The sequence below is a fragment of the Cervus elaphus genome, chromosome 11, assembly GCF_910594005.1.
Source record: "Cervus elaphus chromosome 11, mCerEla1.1, whole genome shotgun sequence".
Classification (NCBI taxonomy): Eukaryota; Metazoa; Chordata; class Mammalia; order Artiodactyla; family Cervidae; genus Cervus; species Cervus elaphus.
The window spans coordinates 475,306-489,307 of NC_057825.1; the positions used below are offsets into that span (position 1 = coordinate 475,306).

Below are 14,002 nucleotides of genomic sequence, written 5' to 3' on the forward strand. Positions count from 1 at the left end.
CCTGTGCCTCCGTGGCAGAACCCAGGGAGGGACATGAGCTGCACTGCACCAGGGCCAGGCCCCAGGGAAACACGCTCATCGCCACAGGGCCGCCCTCACATCCTCTCAGCCCCCACGTGGCCACCGTCTCCCTCTCAGAGACCTGCCCTGGCTGGACGGACACGGCACAAGCTCACCAAGCCCCCGCCGCCCCCCAAGCCGAGCTTCCGACCCACCCTCAGCTCTGAGCCCCGCCCAGCCTGGAGGGCCAGCGGCTCCCCTGGACCCACCGCCCACCGGCCATGAGGCCCCTCCTGGCTCTGCGTGTGGGCCGCTCCATGGGGCAGGACCCAGGACTCTCGTCACGCGCGCACGCGGGCGTTACCAGGTCGGACTCGTCCCCGTCCTCCTCCTCATCCGCGGTGCCGGCCGACTCCTGCTCCTCTTCAGACTCGCCATCCACCTGAGCGGCCACGCAGGGGCCCGAGAGAGAAGAGAAGCCAGTGAGACCCTCTGGGGGCAGGCACTCAGACTCCCGTGCTGAGGGGCTGCTGGGGGCGCCCGCGTGCCCGCTCCACACTGAGGGCCCAGTCCGGCCCAGGCCTCAGGCTGTGGCAAACGCTCAGACCCCTTCCAGATGGGCACGCGCACCCAGCCTCCCAGCAGCAGCACCCAGCACACTTCTCTAAGTCACCTTCTTCTAAGAAGTGTGTTGCAGAATCCCTCCCGTCACAGAACAGAGGTGCTCGTGCTCACCACCCCTACGTGCACGGTGACCCTGAAGCCCGTGTGTACCCGCGCCCTCCTCCGCTCTGCACACTGGCCCACTGTGGCTCCCCAGGGGCTGCAAACGCCCACAATCCCACAGGACAGCCAAGACGCCCGGACAAACAGCGACACGGGTCCCCACCGCGGTCGGTGCTCGGGGTGGGGGGCCCCACAGTCCCGAGCACCCCCAGCCCTGCCCCTCTGCTTCTCCCTCCAAGTCCGGGAGACCACACTCCTGGCCCATATTTCCCCAGGGTCCCTGCTTTCTAGTAACTGTGGGAGCTACACACCCACAGGAGAGTTCTCCTCTGTCTGCTAAATATGTTATCAACGTTCTCCTACCAAGTCTTATGGGCTTTGCTTCTCGTCTTTCTTTTAATATAAAACTTCTGAAATTCCAACTTAACAAGTCAAACCTCTCCATTTCCCACTTCACGGCTTCTGGGTTTGTGTCTTACACCAGAAAGCTTTCATCTGAGATTAGAAAACATGGTTTCCAAAGCTTTTTTCCCACAGTTGAATATTTTGTGTTAACTTTTTCTTAACTTTTGGCTGCACTACATGGCATGCGGTGCCTTGGTTCCCAAGCAGGGAATGAACACTGGTCCCCACCCTGGAAGCACAGAGTCTTAACTATTGGCCTCCCAGGGAAATCCCTGTGTGGACATTTTAAATCTTCTGGAATTTGCTCTCTTAAGTAACAGCTTCTCTGATTTATCATTCACCTACCCTTGTACACAGCCAGTGGTCTGAGTGTGTTCAGAGCCGTGAGACCACCACCCCGTGTGTCTGGAAAGGAGCCCATGTCTTCTGAGCCCCGTGACCCATGGCTCATCGGCCTCCACTCTGCCGCCAATCATCCCAGTGACGCCCACCGAGAAGGTCACGGCCTCCGCCCCCAGCTGGAAGCCCAGCTCCGACAGCAAACTGCCGCGCTGTAGACGGACGGCAGGGTGGGCAGCTGCCCCGCATGGTGCCTGCACGGCCCCACCGAGCCCCATCCTGCCAACCCCGCCCCTGTCCCCGCCATGACACCCCCACATCAGCTGGCCCCACCGAAGGTCCTATGAGGATTCTGATGAGCTTAAGGATAACATGGGGCAAGGGAAATTACACAAGGGATCCTCTCATTCAGACAAACTATGGTCATTCCATGAACGTATGTTTCTTTAAACCTCTCTCAGCAAAGCTGTACGACTCTCCCCTCACAGGTCTCAGACATCTCTGGTTCAGTTTACTGCTAGAGACTCCGGCGGTGTTACAGGATGACAGCGAACCCTGGGGTGACACTGGCTCTGTGTTCCGCATCGTCAGCTGCGGAAACCGCCCCAGGACCGTTGGGGGAGCAGCAGCCCCCGCGCACAGGCCCGGCCACGCCGTCCTGACCTCCCGGTCGTACACGCCAGCCGGCATCCTGGGCGTCCCGCTGGCAGGCTGCCCGCGCGTCCTCCAGCCGGCAGGACCACGCTCAGCTGACCAGCTGCAGTGGCTGCTCAGCTGACCTCCCTAGACGTTTCAGAGGAGGATTATATTCTCAGCGAACCCTCTCCCTCGTCCTTTTAAATATTAATGCTCCCTTCCGGCTTTCACCTCACAGCTCTGCAACAAGAATGACCAACTCAGCACAGTCGCGTGAGGGAAGATGGAGGCTACTGCTGCAGTTCAGTCACGAAGTCGTGTTTACCTCTGCGACCCCACGGACTGTAGCCCAGCAGGCTCCTCTAGCCATGGGGTTTCCCAGGCAAGAGTCCTGGAGTGGGTAGCCATTCCCTTCTCCAGACCCCAACCCAGGGGTCACACTGGGGTCTCCTGCATCAGCAGGCGGGTTCTTTCATCACTGAGCCACCAAGGAGGCCCTAACAGTGGCTATGTGCATCTTCTCTTCACTCATGTTCACGATGGTTTAAAACTTCCACCAACACATACAACTTTTTCCTGGTATCTTTAGTTCGCTTTATTTAAGTATCTTTAAATTTCACTGGATAGTTATTTTAAAAAGAGTGAGCAATGGAACTACCCACTAAAATGGGCAGATTAACAACTTCTGAAACTCCTGCCACATGACTGTCAAGGGAGGAGTAGGGGTCAGTGGACAAGAACGCACACGGCAGCCGGCTGAGGCCTGGAGAAGTGCCGTGAGGGATGCAGACAGATGGGCGCCCGGGGGACCGCGGCAGGCAGATGCCACACGGGGCAGGGACCCAGCCAGCAGGCCAGAGCGCCGGGGACAGCCGCACCCTCCCACCCCGTCCACCCAGTGCTGAGACCAGGGTGCCGAGCACTGGTCACCAGTGAGGAGCAGGGGGCGGCGTGCTGGCCGCATGCACAGGGGCTCCTTGCCTACAGATCGCTCTTTTAAGAAGACCGACAACCACAGAGATCAACAGCTGACTTCCCGGCAGGCATCTCACAAGAGAAGGCGTCCACGTGGCAAAGGCTCCAGGACACCCCTGACCTTCTCGGAGGCCAGGAAACGCGAGTCAGAACTGCAGCGTGGACGCGCTCAACCTGAGGCACACGTGGGGCGTGCGGCCCCCCGGGGGGTACAGAACACAGTGACTGCCAGGCTAGAGGGGGCAGCCCCACAACGCCCCCAGCATCCCTCCTCCCCTAGAGACTCCTCAGAAGAGCCAAGGGCTTGGGGACAGCCGGCTGGGAACACACGCACAGCGAGACTTCTGCAGAGAATGACAAAGCCAAACGAGCCCCAGGTACAGGTAAGCCCCAGAGCCGTGACGGCCCCAGAGGGGCTCGGGGACCCCGCTCGGCCCCAGAACCGTGATGGCCCCGGAGGGGCTTGGGGACCCCAGGCCACCTTCAGACACCGTCACACACAGTAAAAACGAACTAACACCACAAGTAAATCCCACAGTCACAACTGAGTAACCAGCTCCACTCAGAAACAGGGGTGCCTCTTGCTGGGCCGACGCGGACTCGCCCTGCAGGCTGGCCTGCACCCCAGCCCATCTATGTGGCAGCAAGCCGGACCCCAGGAAACAGCCTCCAGCTCCCTCCCGCCCCGGGACCCCAGCAGGTCCTGGGAAGAGCCCCTACCCCATCCCTCTGAGGCGTGGCTGTGGCTGGCGGACAGACACTGAGCTCGGTGTTCACGCACGTCCCGTCTCAGGCCCGGCCGTGTGCCTCTCGTCTCCCGTCTCTGAACAGCCGAGCGCAAACCCACCAAAGTCTGTTACTATCACTGACCGGTGTAGACCTGCTCCCACCGTCTTACTTCATTTTCCACATTTTCTTCTTCATTCCGCTTTTATTTGTCTTCCTCATTCTTTTGTTAGCTTGATACTCATTTGATTTTTTCCCGTTTGTATTAACATCTACCCAGTGTTATTCAGTATCTAGATTCTTTCTGGAGGAGGAGAACTTCCATCAACACTGAGAATCCAGAGACAGACTCGAATTCAAGTGCCGCGTGCATGTGACACAGGCGGTCTCGTCACCAGGGAAGCGACGCCCGTCCGAGGACTCTGCCGGCCGCACGGAGCCCGGCCTCACAGTCCGCTGAACGAGCTTCACTGAGATGTGACTCCTCTCCATGCGTGCAACCTACTTTGGCTCTACCTCACGTCTTATCACAAGTTCTACATGAATCACACAATTACACATAAAATACTAAGCCTATGAAAAAACAAAAGATAGCTTACATCAATTTATTCAAAATTGCCAAGGAGAAAGGCCTGTATGTCATAACTAGAATCCAGAACCCAGAAATCACGCAGAAGCAGCTTAGTGTCCCTCAGCTCTGGTGTCACAGCCAAGGCCGACAGCAGAGCCCCTCAAGCCATCGGTCAGCAACGCACTCACCCCACGCTGCCCAGGCCACAGGACGGCAGAAAGGGGGTCGCAGAACAAAGCCTGACAGCTAGTGACCGTGAAGAGCTGCCTGGCCCGCTTGAAACAAAACAGAGGTGCAGGGACACACAGACACAAACCCGCCCCTCCCCACGCGCTGCAGCCCGTGACCTGGTGATGCCCACGTCCCACCGCAGGGGGCAGGTCATGCCCCGAGTGTCCCCTGTGAAGGCAGGAAATGGCTCGGGGAGTGGGGAGCAGACAGCACCTGCTGAGGGGCGCAGAGCGGTACATGGTGCATGAGGAGGAACCTGGGCACCCTGGGTCTGATCCCACTGCAGGCAACGGTGAGCACAGGTCTGAGAGCACACCTTCCAAATACCATTCGAGGGGCTTCCCTTGTGGCTCGGCCGGTAAAGAATCTGCCTGCAATGTGGGAGACCTGGGTTCAATCCTTGGGTCGGGAAGATCCCCTGCAGAAGGGAACGGCTACCCACTCCAGTATTCTGGCCTGGAGAATTCCAAGCACTATGTCCCTAGGGTCACAGTCGGATATTACTGAGCGACTTTCTCTCTCTCTCTCTCACACACACACACACACACACACAGGGGCTAGGAAACTGCTTCCTCCTATGCTTCTACAGGAGATGGGAAAAATAATAAATGATATCTTAAATGATTTTAAAATTTCCTTTAAATCTCTAGTGTTCGCATTTTCTACCAATTTATTTTTGAATAATTACACCTCAGGGGCTGTGACAACATTTAAAATTTTGCCCCAAAACCTCCTAGACAAGTAGAACTGGCATAAGTGGCTACAATGATTCTGAAATTTAAGCAATACTAGAAAAAGACAAGGGAACATCTCCTTCTGCTTCACTGACTACACTAAGGCCTTTGACTGTGTGGATCACAACAAACTGGAAAATTCTTCAAGAAATGGGAACACCAGACCACCTTACCTGCCTCCTAAGAAACCTGTAGCATGTCAAGAAGCAACACAGTTAGAACTGGACATGGGACAATGGACTGGTTCAAAATTGGGAAAGGAGTACATCAAGGCTATGTATTGTCATCTTGCTTATTTAAGTTATGTGCAGAGTACATCATGCTTGGCTAGATCACTCACAAGCTAGAATCAAAACTGCCGGGAGAAATATCAACCTCAGATATGCAGATGATACCACTCAAATGGCAGAATGCAAAGAGGATATAAAGAGCCTCTTGAAGAGGATAAAAGAGGAGACTAAAAAGGCTGGCTTAAAACTAAGATCATGGCATCTGATCCCATCACTTCACAGCAAACAGATGGGGAAAAAGTGGAAACAGTGGCAGACTTTATTTTCTTGAGCTCCCAAATCACTGTGGATGGTGAATACAGTCATGAAATTAAAAGATGCTTACTCTTTGGAAGAAAAGCTATGACAAACCTAGACTGGGTATTAAAAAGCAGAGATATCACTTTGCTGACAAAGGTCCATAAAGTCAAAGGTACGGTTTTTCCAGTAGTCATGTATGGATGTGAGCACTGGACCATAAAGAAGGCTGGGCGCTGAAGAATTGATGCTTTCGAACCGTGCTGCTGTTTGAGAATCCCTTGGACTGCTAGGAGATCAGTCAGTCCTAAAGGAAATAAATCCCAAATATTCATTCGAACGACTGATGCTGAAGCTAAAGCTCCAATACTTTGGCCACCTAATGCAAAGAGCCGACACACTAGAAAAGACCCTGATGCTGGGAAAGACTGAGGGCAACACGTCGTTGATAGAGGATGAGACGGTTGGATGTCACCATCGACTCCACGGACATGAATTTGAACAAACTCTGGGAGACAGTGGAGGACAGAGGAGCCTGGCTTGCAGCAGTCCATGGGGTCACAAAGAATTGGATATGACTGAGTGACTGAACAACAAGACACTCCTGAACTCCAGAGGCTGAAAGAAAATCCTTCACACACATCAAAATCTATACCCACAGCACTACTGCCAAGTGCAAAAGGCTAATCAACAAAATCTCTCACTTTCAAAAAGTCACTGTTGCAAGAAACTCACCACATTGTCTCTGCCCACCCTTAGTCCAGAGTAACTCGTCAGATATGGCGTCTGTCTTACACAAAGATGGCCCAGGGTTTCCTCAGACGGCGCTGACGGGAAAACCACAGCTCTGCATCTGCCTGACTCTCAGCCACGGCTGCTGCTCCTCCTCCAACTCATCCGTTCCCTGACTGGAAGGCCCGAACGCCAAGAGCTGCTCTGCTCAGGCCTGCTCCCGGTGCCCCTGTGGGGACCCCCGCACTACCCCGGGCAGTGCACCGCCAGGACCACCACACTGCACATCTGAGCTCATCAAGCACACCCACACACGGAACCGCCCCACAGGCCTGTCACAGCTGGGCACTCGCCCCACCAGGAGGACGGGGTCCTCGCCTGCAGGAAGACCGCACCCTGGGCGGGCGCCCAGGACACTAAGCCAGGGCCATGGGCAGGCTGTACAGGCACCGGGTCAGCATGGCTGGCAGAGTAGTTATTTACGACACTGTTCCTGTTACTCCAGAGCCTACAGACAAGACATTTACTCCAGGGAGTACTGCCCAGAAAGACAAGCACTGCTCTGATGAAAACAGACTGTCCAAAGACCCAACAGAGACAAAACCCAAGAATCACAGCCACAAGCAAGCAGGGCTTTGTTAAGGCCCAAGTGCACATGTCCTCTAGCCCCTCACCCAGGACTGAGGTGGGGTGTACGTGCCACCCACCTTCTGGCTACGGTCAGGTGCCAGCATGCCGTCCTTGGAGGCCCTGCCATCCTCAGCAGGGAACGCAGCAGCTGGCGGGCCGCCCTGGTCCTCATCCTCGTCCAGCTCCTCCGAGTCGTCCTCCTCCGAGTCCAGGTCCAGGCTCTCACCATTCACATGGAGGGAGCCATCACTCAGATCCTTCTCACCCTGGAACAGTGCAGATGCAGCGTCGGGACCCCCTGACTCCTCCCAGTGGGCATGGCGGGGGCTGCCCTGGAGCAGAGCAGAGAGGCAGAGGGCCCCCACAGCCTGGCACACCCCTTACCTTGGAGCCCCCCGTGGAATGAGTTATGCTCTTAAACATCTCAATCACCGTCCTCTGCTTTAACACTTTGGTCTTTTTCTTAGGAACCAGGCTATAGGTTCCCATTCTTCGCTTTTTCTTCCGAGATACTGCAGCTGCTAAAACAAAAGGCAAGCAAGCTAAAAAGAAAAAAAAAGTCAAAAGGGGACAAGAGAAGAAAAGAAATGCCATTCAAATGTTTTTAAAGGCAGGCTGATCACCAAAATACCATCAGCACCCACAACAGTGTCGTAAGTTGCAAACAGAAAGCAGAAAACCCACCACGGACCATGCAATCTGTTCGCAAGGAAACAGCACGCTGTGCAGAGGCCACACACAAGCCGGCCGGGCCTGACAAGTCGTGGTCACCAGGACCTTCCGTCCTTGGTCAGAACTCCACAACAGCTCAGCGCCCTGTCCCTGCACATGAGGGAGGGAGGGCGATGTGGGAGCAGGGCTTCCAGGCAAGAGCAGCGGTCGCGGGACCAAGCAGGGGCTGGGAGGGCTTGTGGCCACTGATGCTGTTCTGGGCGAGGCAGCCCCAGGCTCACTGCTTTGGAGTGAGGGTTCCTATGATGTTTTCTTTTTGTAAGAAGTTTCAAGAATTGTTTTCTAAAAAAATCTGAAAACCACTGCTTTAACATGGAGGAGCTCCTCTAAAGGACTGAGAGAAACGCCTTATGTTTAAGCTCCACGAAACACGGCAAGGAGACACTGGAGAAACAGACGGCTGTGCGCATGGGCGCCAGGACACGAGAACTGTCAGCACGCGGGCCTGCGGGGAGCACGAGAGATACGACGCCATCCACGCACAGGACGGGGCGCAGGCGAGACCCAAGCAGGCCTCCCAGCTGTCTTGGGAGGCAGGCGGCCTGTGCGCTTCGTGCAGATCTGGAGTCTGCCAGCCTGCGATGAGGCTGAACAGGCCCGCCGGGGCTCTCACCGCTGTAACTCAAAGTGGGAACAAGAAGGGACGACCTGAAATCGTGAGTGTCCCGAGGCAAGTCTAACACGGACAGGAGGCGGTACAGAGGAAGGAGGGGAGGCGGGTTTGAAGGGCCAGGTGGACAGAGACCGCCCACTCCCAGGCCACATGGGTGCCGTCACAATCAGCCACGGCCACGCGCAGAAAGGCCACGGGCAGAGCAGGGAAGACCTGTGTCCCCCCGAGAAGCAGGGCCAGCAGACCGCGGGAGGGTCTGGGCACCAGGCCACATTCGCAATCCTGAGCCTGTGGGGCCCTGTCTTCAACCTGCAGAGAAGGCAGGAAGGACTCCCATGGGAAACTACTACAGTCTAAGTGTTTCTGCTTAGAGAACTTGTCCTGAAAGGATGAGGAAATGACAGAGCTCAAACACAAACAATCTGAACTCTTCCTGCCCCTACCCCTCTCCCCCCTCCCCCCAGCACCACATGGCTTGCAGGATCTCAGTTCCCTGACCAGGGAATGAACCTGCGCCCTCAGCAGCGAAAGCATCAAATCCTAACCACTGGACCATGAGGAAGTCCCCGATCTTAACAGATCTTAACAGAAGCACCAGCTCCTCACACTGTCGCCGAGCCCCACACACACGGGTGCTGTTTCACAGAGAGCTGCCGCTCTGTCTGGCTGAGACTCTATTACTATTTAACAATAACACCAGGTGTGGTGGGAAGACAGATTGACCCTGTGTTCTAAACAACCACTGCGTTTCAACAAACAGAACGTGAGCTCCCTGGAGACAAGGCTAGGCCCAGGACCAGGAAGCACAACACGGGCCGGGTCCACCGGGAGAGGCAGGAAATCCTCACAAGCGAGGGGGTCATGTCAGAGGACTCAGGAGCCAGCCTGAAAGGCAGACCCAGGACAACGCAGACATGACGGTGATGGACGGGAGACGTACAGGAGGGCCCACGAGCTGAGACAGAGGCACAGCTGGAGAGGGAAGCCCTTCACTGCAGCAGAAGCTCCACGGGAAGGCGGGAAGGGACGGGGAGGGGGAAGCCACGCTGGGAGGTCAGTCCCGGCGGATGTCCCCAGACGCCCACGTCGCCAGCGGGGAGAAGCAGATCACGCAGCCCTTTAGGCCCCACCTCCCGAGACACGCAGGACGGTGACCCGGGGGTCCCCACCACCTGGGGGACGCAGCGAGGACATGAGCCTCGGGGGGAGCTCCAGGGGACGGCAGGAAACGCCTGGCCAGAAGTGCCTCCCAGGCGACTGTGTGAGAGGGCGCTCCGCGTGGCAAGCACACACCAAGGGGCCCAGGTCTGCCACCACCATGACGTCAGAGGCGAGCGCCCCTCGCGGGGTGACTGTGCCCGTGGTGAAACAGAGGGCCCTCCAGAGACTCGGGTCTGAAATCAAACTACTGACAAGCAACAAGAGGACGCCCCCACCCGCGCTGAGGGCCTCTTGCAGTCTGAGTCGCCCCTCACCCGCGAGCCCAGGGCCTGGCGGAGAGCCCGTCTGCCCCAAGAAGTCCAGTCTCCAGAGGGAGCAGGCTCCACAGCTCTCCCCCGGCAGCCCCCCAGGAGCCGCCCCTCCAGGAAGGCCCACCAGAGACCTGGTGTGCCCCTCTCCGACGCAGGAGGGGCCGTCCTACGTGCCGGGCCCCAGCACTCGGCCCCTGAACTGACCACCGCCCCAGACCTAGAGCACCCACCCCACCGAACCACAGCCACAGACCATCAGCCTGACAGTGACCATCGTCTGGGAGCTGGAGGCCAGCAGAGGCAGTGACATGGGCCGGGCGAGCGCAGCGAGCCCCCTTACCTGTCTGGGCCTTCGCGGTGGCCACGTAGCATTGGTTCTGAGGTAGCGACTGGTGAAGGGATGGGAAGGGGGGTGAAAGCTGCTGGCGTGCAAACTCCGAGGCGCCCCTGCTCAGCTCCTCTTTCGGCTCCTCATGGTCGCGCGCGTCCCGGCCTTCCCTGGGGTCCTTACTTGCCGCGTGCTTCAAAACAGAGACAGCCAACAATGACACACAGGCGGCACCGCCTCAACCGACAGACACACAACCGACAGACACACAGGCGGCAGTGGCACGCAGGCCGGCGGCAGGAACCAGCTGCCTCCCCCAGGCCCCACGAGGACGGGCCGAGCCGCGGGGGAGCGCGGTGGCAGCACAGGGGACAGCAGGGTCTGCGTCTCCGGGGAAGCGGCAGGGGCACTCGCCAGCCTGTGGCTCAGGCGACGCGTATGACTCGCGGGAGACACCCAGGAAGCTCTGAGGCAGCGCCCTCCACGCGGGTCACACCCCCAGGGGGTTTCACGCCACAGCATCAGGCCACACGTAAGATTCTTTTGCTGAGTTCTACCCACTTCCTCGGTGTCCTGGCCTCAGCCTTCCCGGGCGAGGTCAACAGCGGCCCCGACCGGCGCCCACACCGCACGCTCCCCGAGAGTCACCGCCCGACCTCGGCCGACTCGGCTGAGCCGCACGTTCCCGCACACACAGCGGCAGCACTCCCTCAACACACGGGGCTGGGAAACTGGACAGACGGCTGCAAAGGGGGACGCAGGGGCACCCTCGCCTCTCGCCACTGACAGAGATGAACTCAGAACGCATCAAAGGCCTCAACTAGGAAACTTGCAGGAAAAAACAAGGCGGAAGTTTCACAGCGTTGGACTTGGTGATAAATCCTTGGATATTACAACAAGAGCACAGGCAACAGAAGAAAAAAAAGATAAATTAGACTTTATTAAAATTAAAAATTTCTCATAGGTCAAAACTACAATGAGATATCCCCTCATGTCTGTCAGAATGGCCATTATCAAAAGACGGCAAATAATAAATGCTGGAGAGGACGTGTAGAAAATGGAACCCTAGTGCCCATCGACGGGAACGTCAACTGGTGCAGACACTACGGGGATTCCTCAAAAAATTAAAAACAGAACTACCATATGACCCAGAAATTCCACTCCTGGGTATTTATCCAAAAAACCCAAAAATAACAATTCACAAAAATAAATGCACCCCTATGCTCACTGCAGCGCTGTTTATGACAGCCAAGACATGCAAGCAACCCAGATGCCATCAACAGGCAAACGGACGAGAAGACATGGTGTTTAAACACACACACAATGGAACATTACTTGGCCATAAAGAAGAATAAAACCTTGCTGTCGGTGACAATACCGACAATACCTCTGGATACAGAGGTACTACACTAAATGAAATAAGGGGAAAAGACAAATATCATGATTTCACTTATATGTAGAATCTAAAAAACAAAAAAAATGAACAAACATAACAAAACAGAAACAGACTCACAGATACGGGGGGAGAGATGGGGGAGGACAGACAAAATAGGTGAAGGGGATTATGAGGTACAAATCTCCAGTTATATAATAGGTAAATCATAGAGGCGTAACTACAGCATGCAGAACACAGTCAACAACATTGTATAATAACTCTGCATGGTGACTGACTGTAAACTAGACTTACCCTGGTGATCATTTCATAATATATAAAAATATTTAATCACTAGGCTGTATACTTGAAACTAATATGACATTGTAAGTCAATTATACTTCAATTAAAACTTTAATTTCTGTGCATCAAAAGACAACCAACAGAATGAGAAGACAACCTACGGAATGGGAGAAAACATCTGCAAAGCATGTATCTGATAGAAGATTCGAGTCTAGAATATATAACAACTCTACATCCCAACAAAGAACTCGACTGAAAAGTGGGCAAAGCATGTGAACAGAGATTTCTCTGAAGAAGACACACACAGGGCCAAAAAGCACATGAAACGATGCTCAACGTCACTGGTCATCGGGAAGACACAACTCAAAACTGCAGTGGGACCACCTCGTACTCCTGGGATGGCTGCTATCAAACGAACAGAGCCCACCACGTGCTGGTGAGGACGTGGAGACCCTGGGACCTCTGGGCACCGTGGGAGGAGGCAGAACACGCTGACGCCATGGACAACAGCGTGGAGGCTCCTCAAAGACTGAACAGAACTAGCAGAGGATCCTGCAATCCCACTTCTGGGCGCACCCTCAGGAACCGAAAGCGGAGACCAGAAGAGCTCTTTGTACAACTGGGTTCACAGCAGATGAGGGAGGAGGCAGCCCAAGTGCCCAACGATGGAGAGTGGATAAACCAACTATGTGTGTGGTGTGTACATGGACACTCATGCAGTGGAATATCACTCAGCCTTGAAAAGGAGGGATGTTCTGAGACAGAGCAGACGACTCTTGAGGACCCTGTAAAGAGTGGAATAAGCCAGACACAAAAGGACACATCCTTGTGTGAAGGACCTTTGTCCCATAGCTTCCTGGCAAACAGATGGGGAAACAATACAAACAGTGACAGACTTTTCTTGGGCTCCAAAATCACTGCAGATGGTGACTGCAGCCCTGAAATTAAAAGATACTTACTCCTGGAAGAAAAGCTATGACCAACCTAGACAGCATATTAAAAAGCAGAGACATTACTTTGCCAACAAAGGTCCATCTAATCATAGCTATGATTTTTCCAGTAGTCATGCCTGATTGTGAGAGTTGGACTATAAAGAAAGCTGAGTGCCAAAGAACTGATGCTTTTGAACTGTGGTGTTGGAGAAGACTCTTGAGAGTGCTTTGGACTGCAAGGAGATTCAACCAGTCCATCCTAAAGGAGACCAGTTCTGAATATTCATCGGAAGGACTGATGCTGAAGCTGAAACTCTAATACTTTGGCCACCTGATGACAAGAACTGACTCACTGGAAAAGACGCTGATGCTGGGAAAGACTGGAGGAGGGAGGAGAAGGGGACGACATAGGATGAGATGATTGTATGGCATCACCGATTCTATGGACATAAGTCTGAGCAAGCTTCAGGAGTTGGTGATAGACAGTGAAGCCTCATGTGCTGCAGTCCATGGGGTCGCAAAGACAACTGAGCGACTGAACTTGAACTTGCTTCTATGAAGGACCAGGCACTGATTCTGTCGATCTGAGACAGACAGGAGATACAGAGGTGTGGGGGGGGGGGGGAGCGGGGGGCAGAGACAGAGCTAGAGGAGGGGAGAGGAAGCAAGTGAGTCTAGCAGGGACAGAGGGTCAGTTTGGGGAGATGAGCAAGTTCTGGGATGACAGGGTGATGGCTGGGCACTTAAACATGACTACGATGCTAAATTCTGTTATGTGCATTTTAATAGAGTGTTTTAAAAAAGGCGTCCTTATCTCCTGGCATCAACATCTGGGAGAGGTTGATAGGCCTGCCTGGGGGTGGCCTGGGGACCCAGCTCCAAGGCCAAGGCTCCTCGCAGCCAGACCTGAGCACGCTCTGCCCTCTGGCTCCTCCAAACGTTCCCTGCCTGCCTGGGGGCCCCCGCACAGGGCTCCTTTCAAAATATCTAAAAAATAAAGCTAAGAACTGCTAAACCT

The 14,002-nt window shown here is 55.0% G+C and overlaps 1 protein-coding gene across 6 annotated transcripts in view; it reads right to left on the reverse strand.

Annotated features, from left to right (window-relative positions):
- EHMT1 (euchromatic histone lysine methyltransferase 1) overlaps positions 1-14,002 on the reverse strand; it is a 109,904-nt gene that overhangs the window by 45,716 nt on the left and 50,186 nt on the right. For 4 of the 6 annotated variants that reach the window (XM_043916178.1, XM_043916181.1, XM_043916176.1 and 1 more), the window contains 4 exons: positions 10,390-10,570; positions 7,617-7,774; positions 7,310-7,498; positions 365-442 (listed from right to left, as the gene is read on the reverse strand). In XM_043916178.1, the coding sequence (XP_043772113.1) occupies positions 365-442; positions 7,310-7,498; positions 7,617-7,774; positions 10,390-10,570 (606 nt within the window). The remainder of the gene's footprint in view (positions 1-364; positions 443-7,309; positions 7,499-7,616; positions 7,775-10,389; positions 10,571-14,002) is intronic. The other 2 variants (XM_043916180.1, XM_043916177.1) reach the window with 2 other exon arrangements.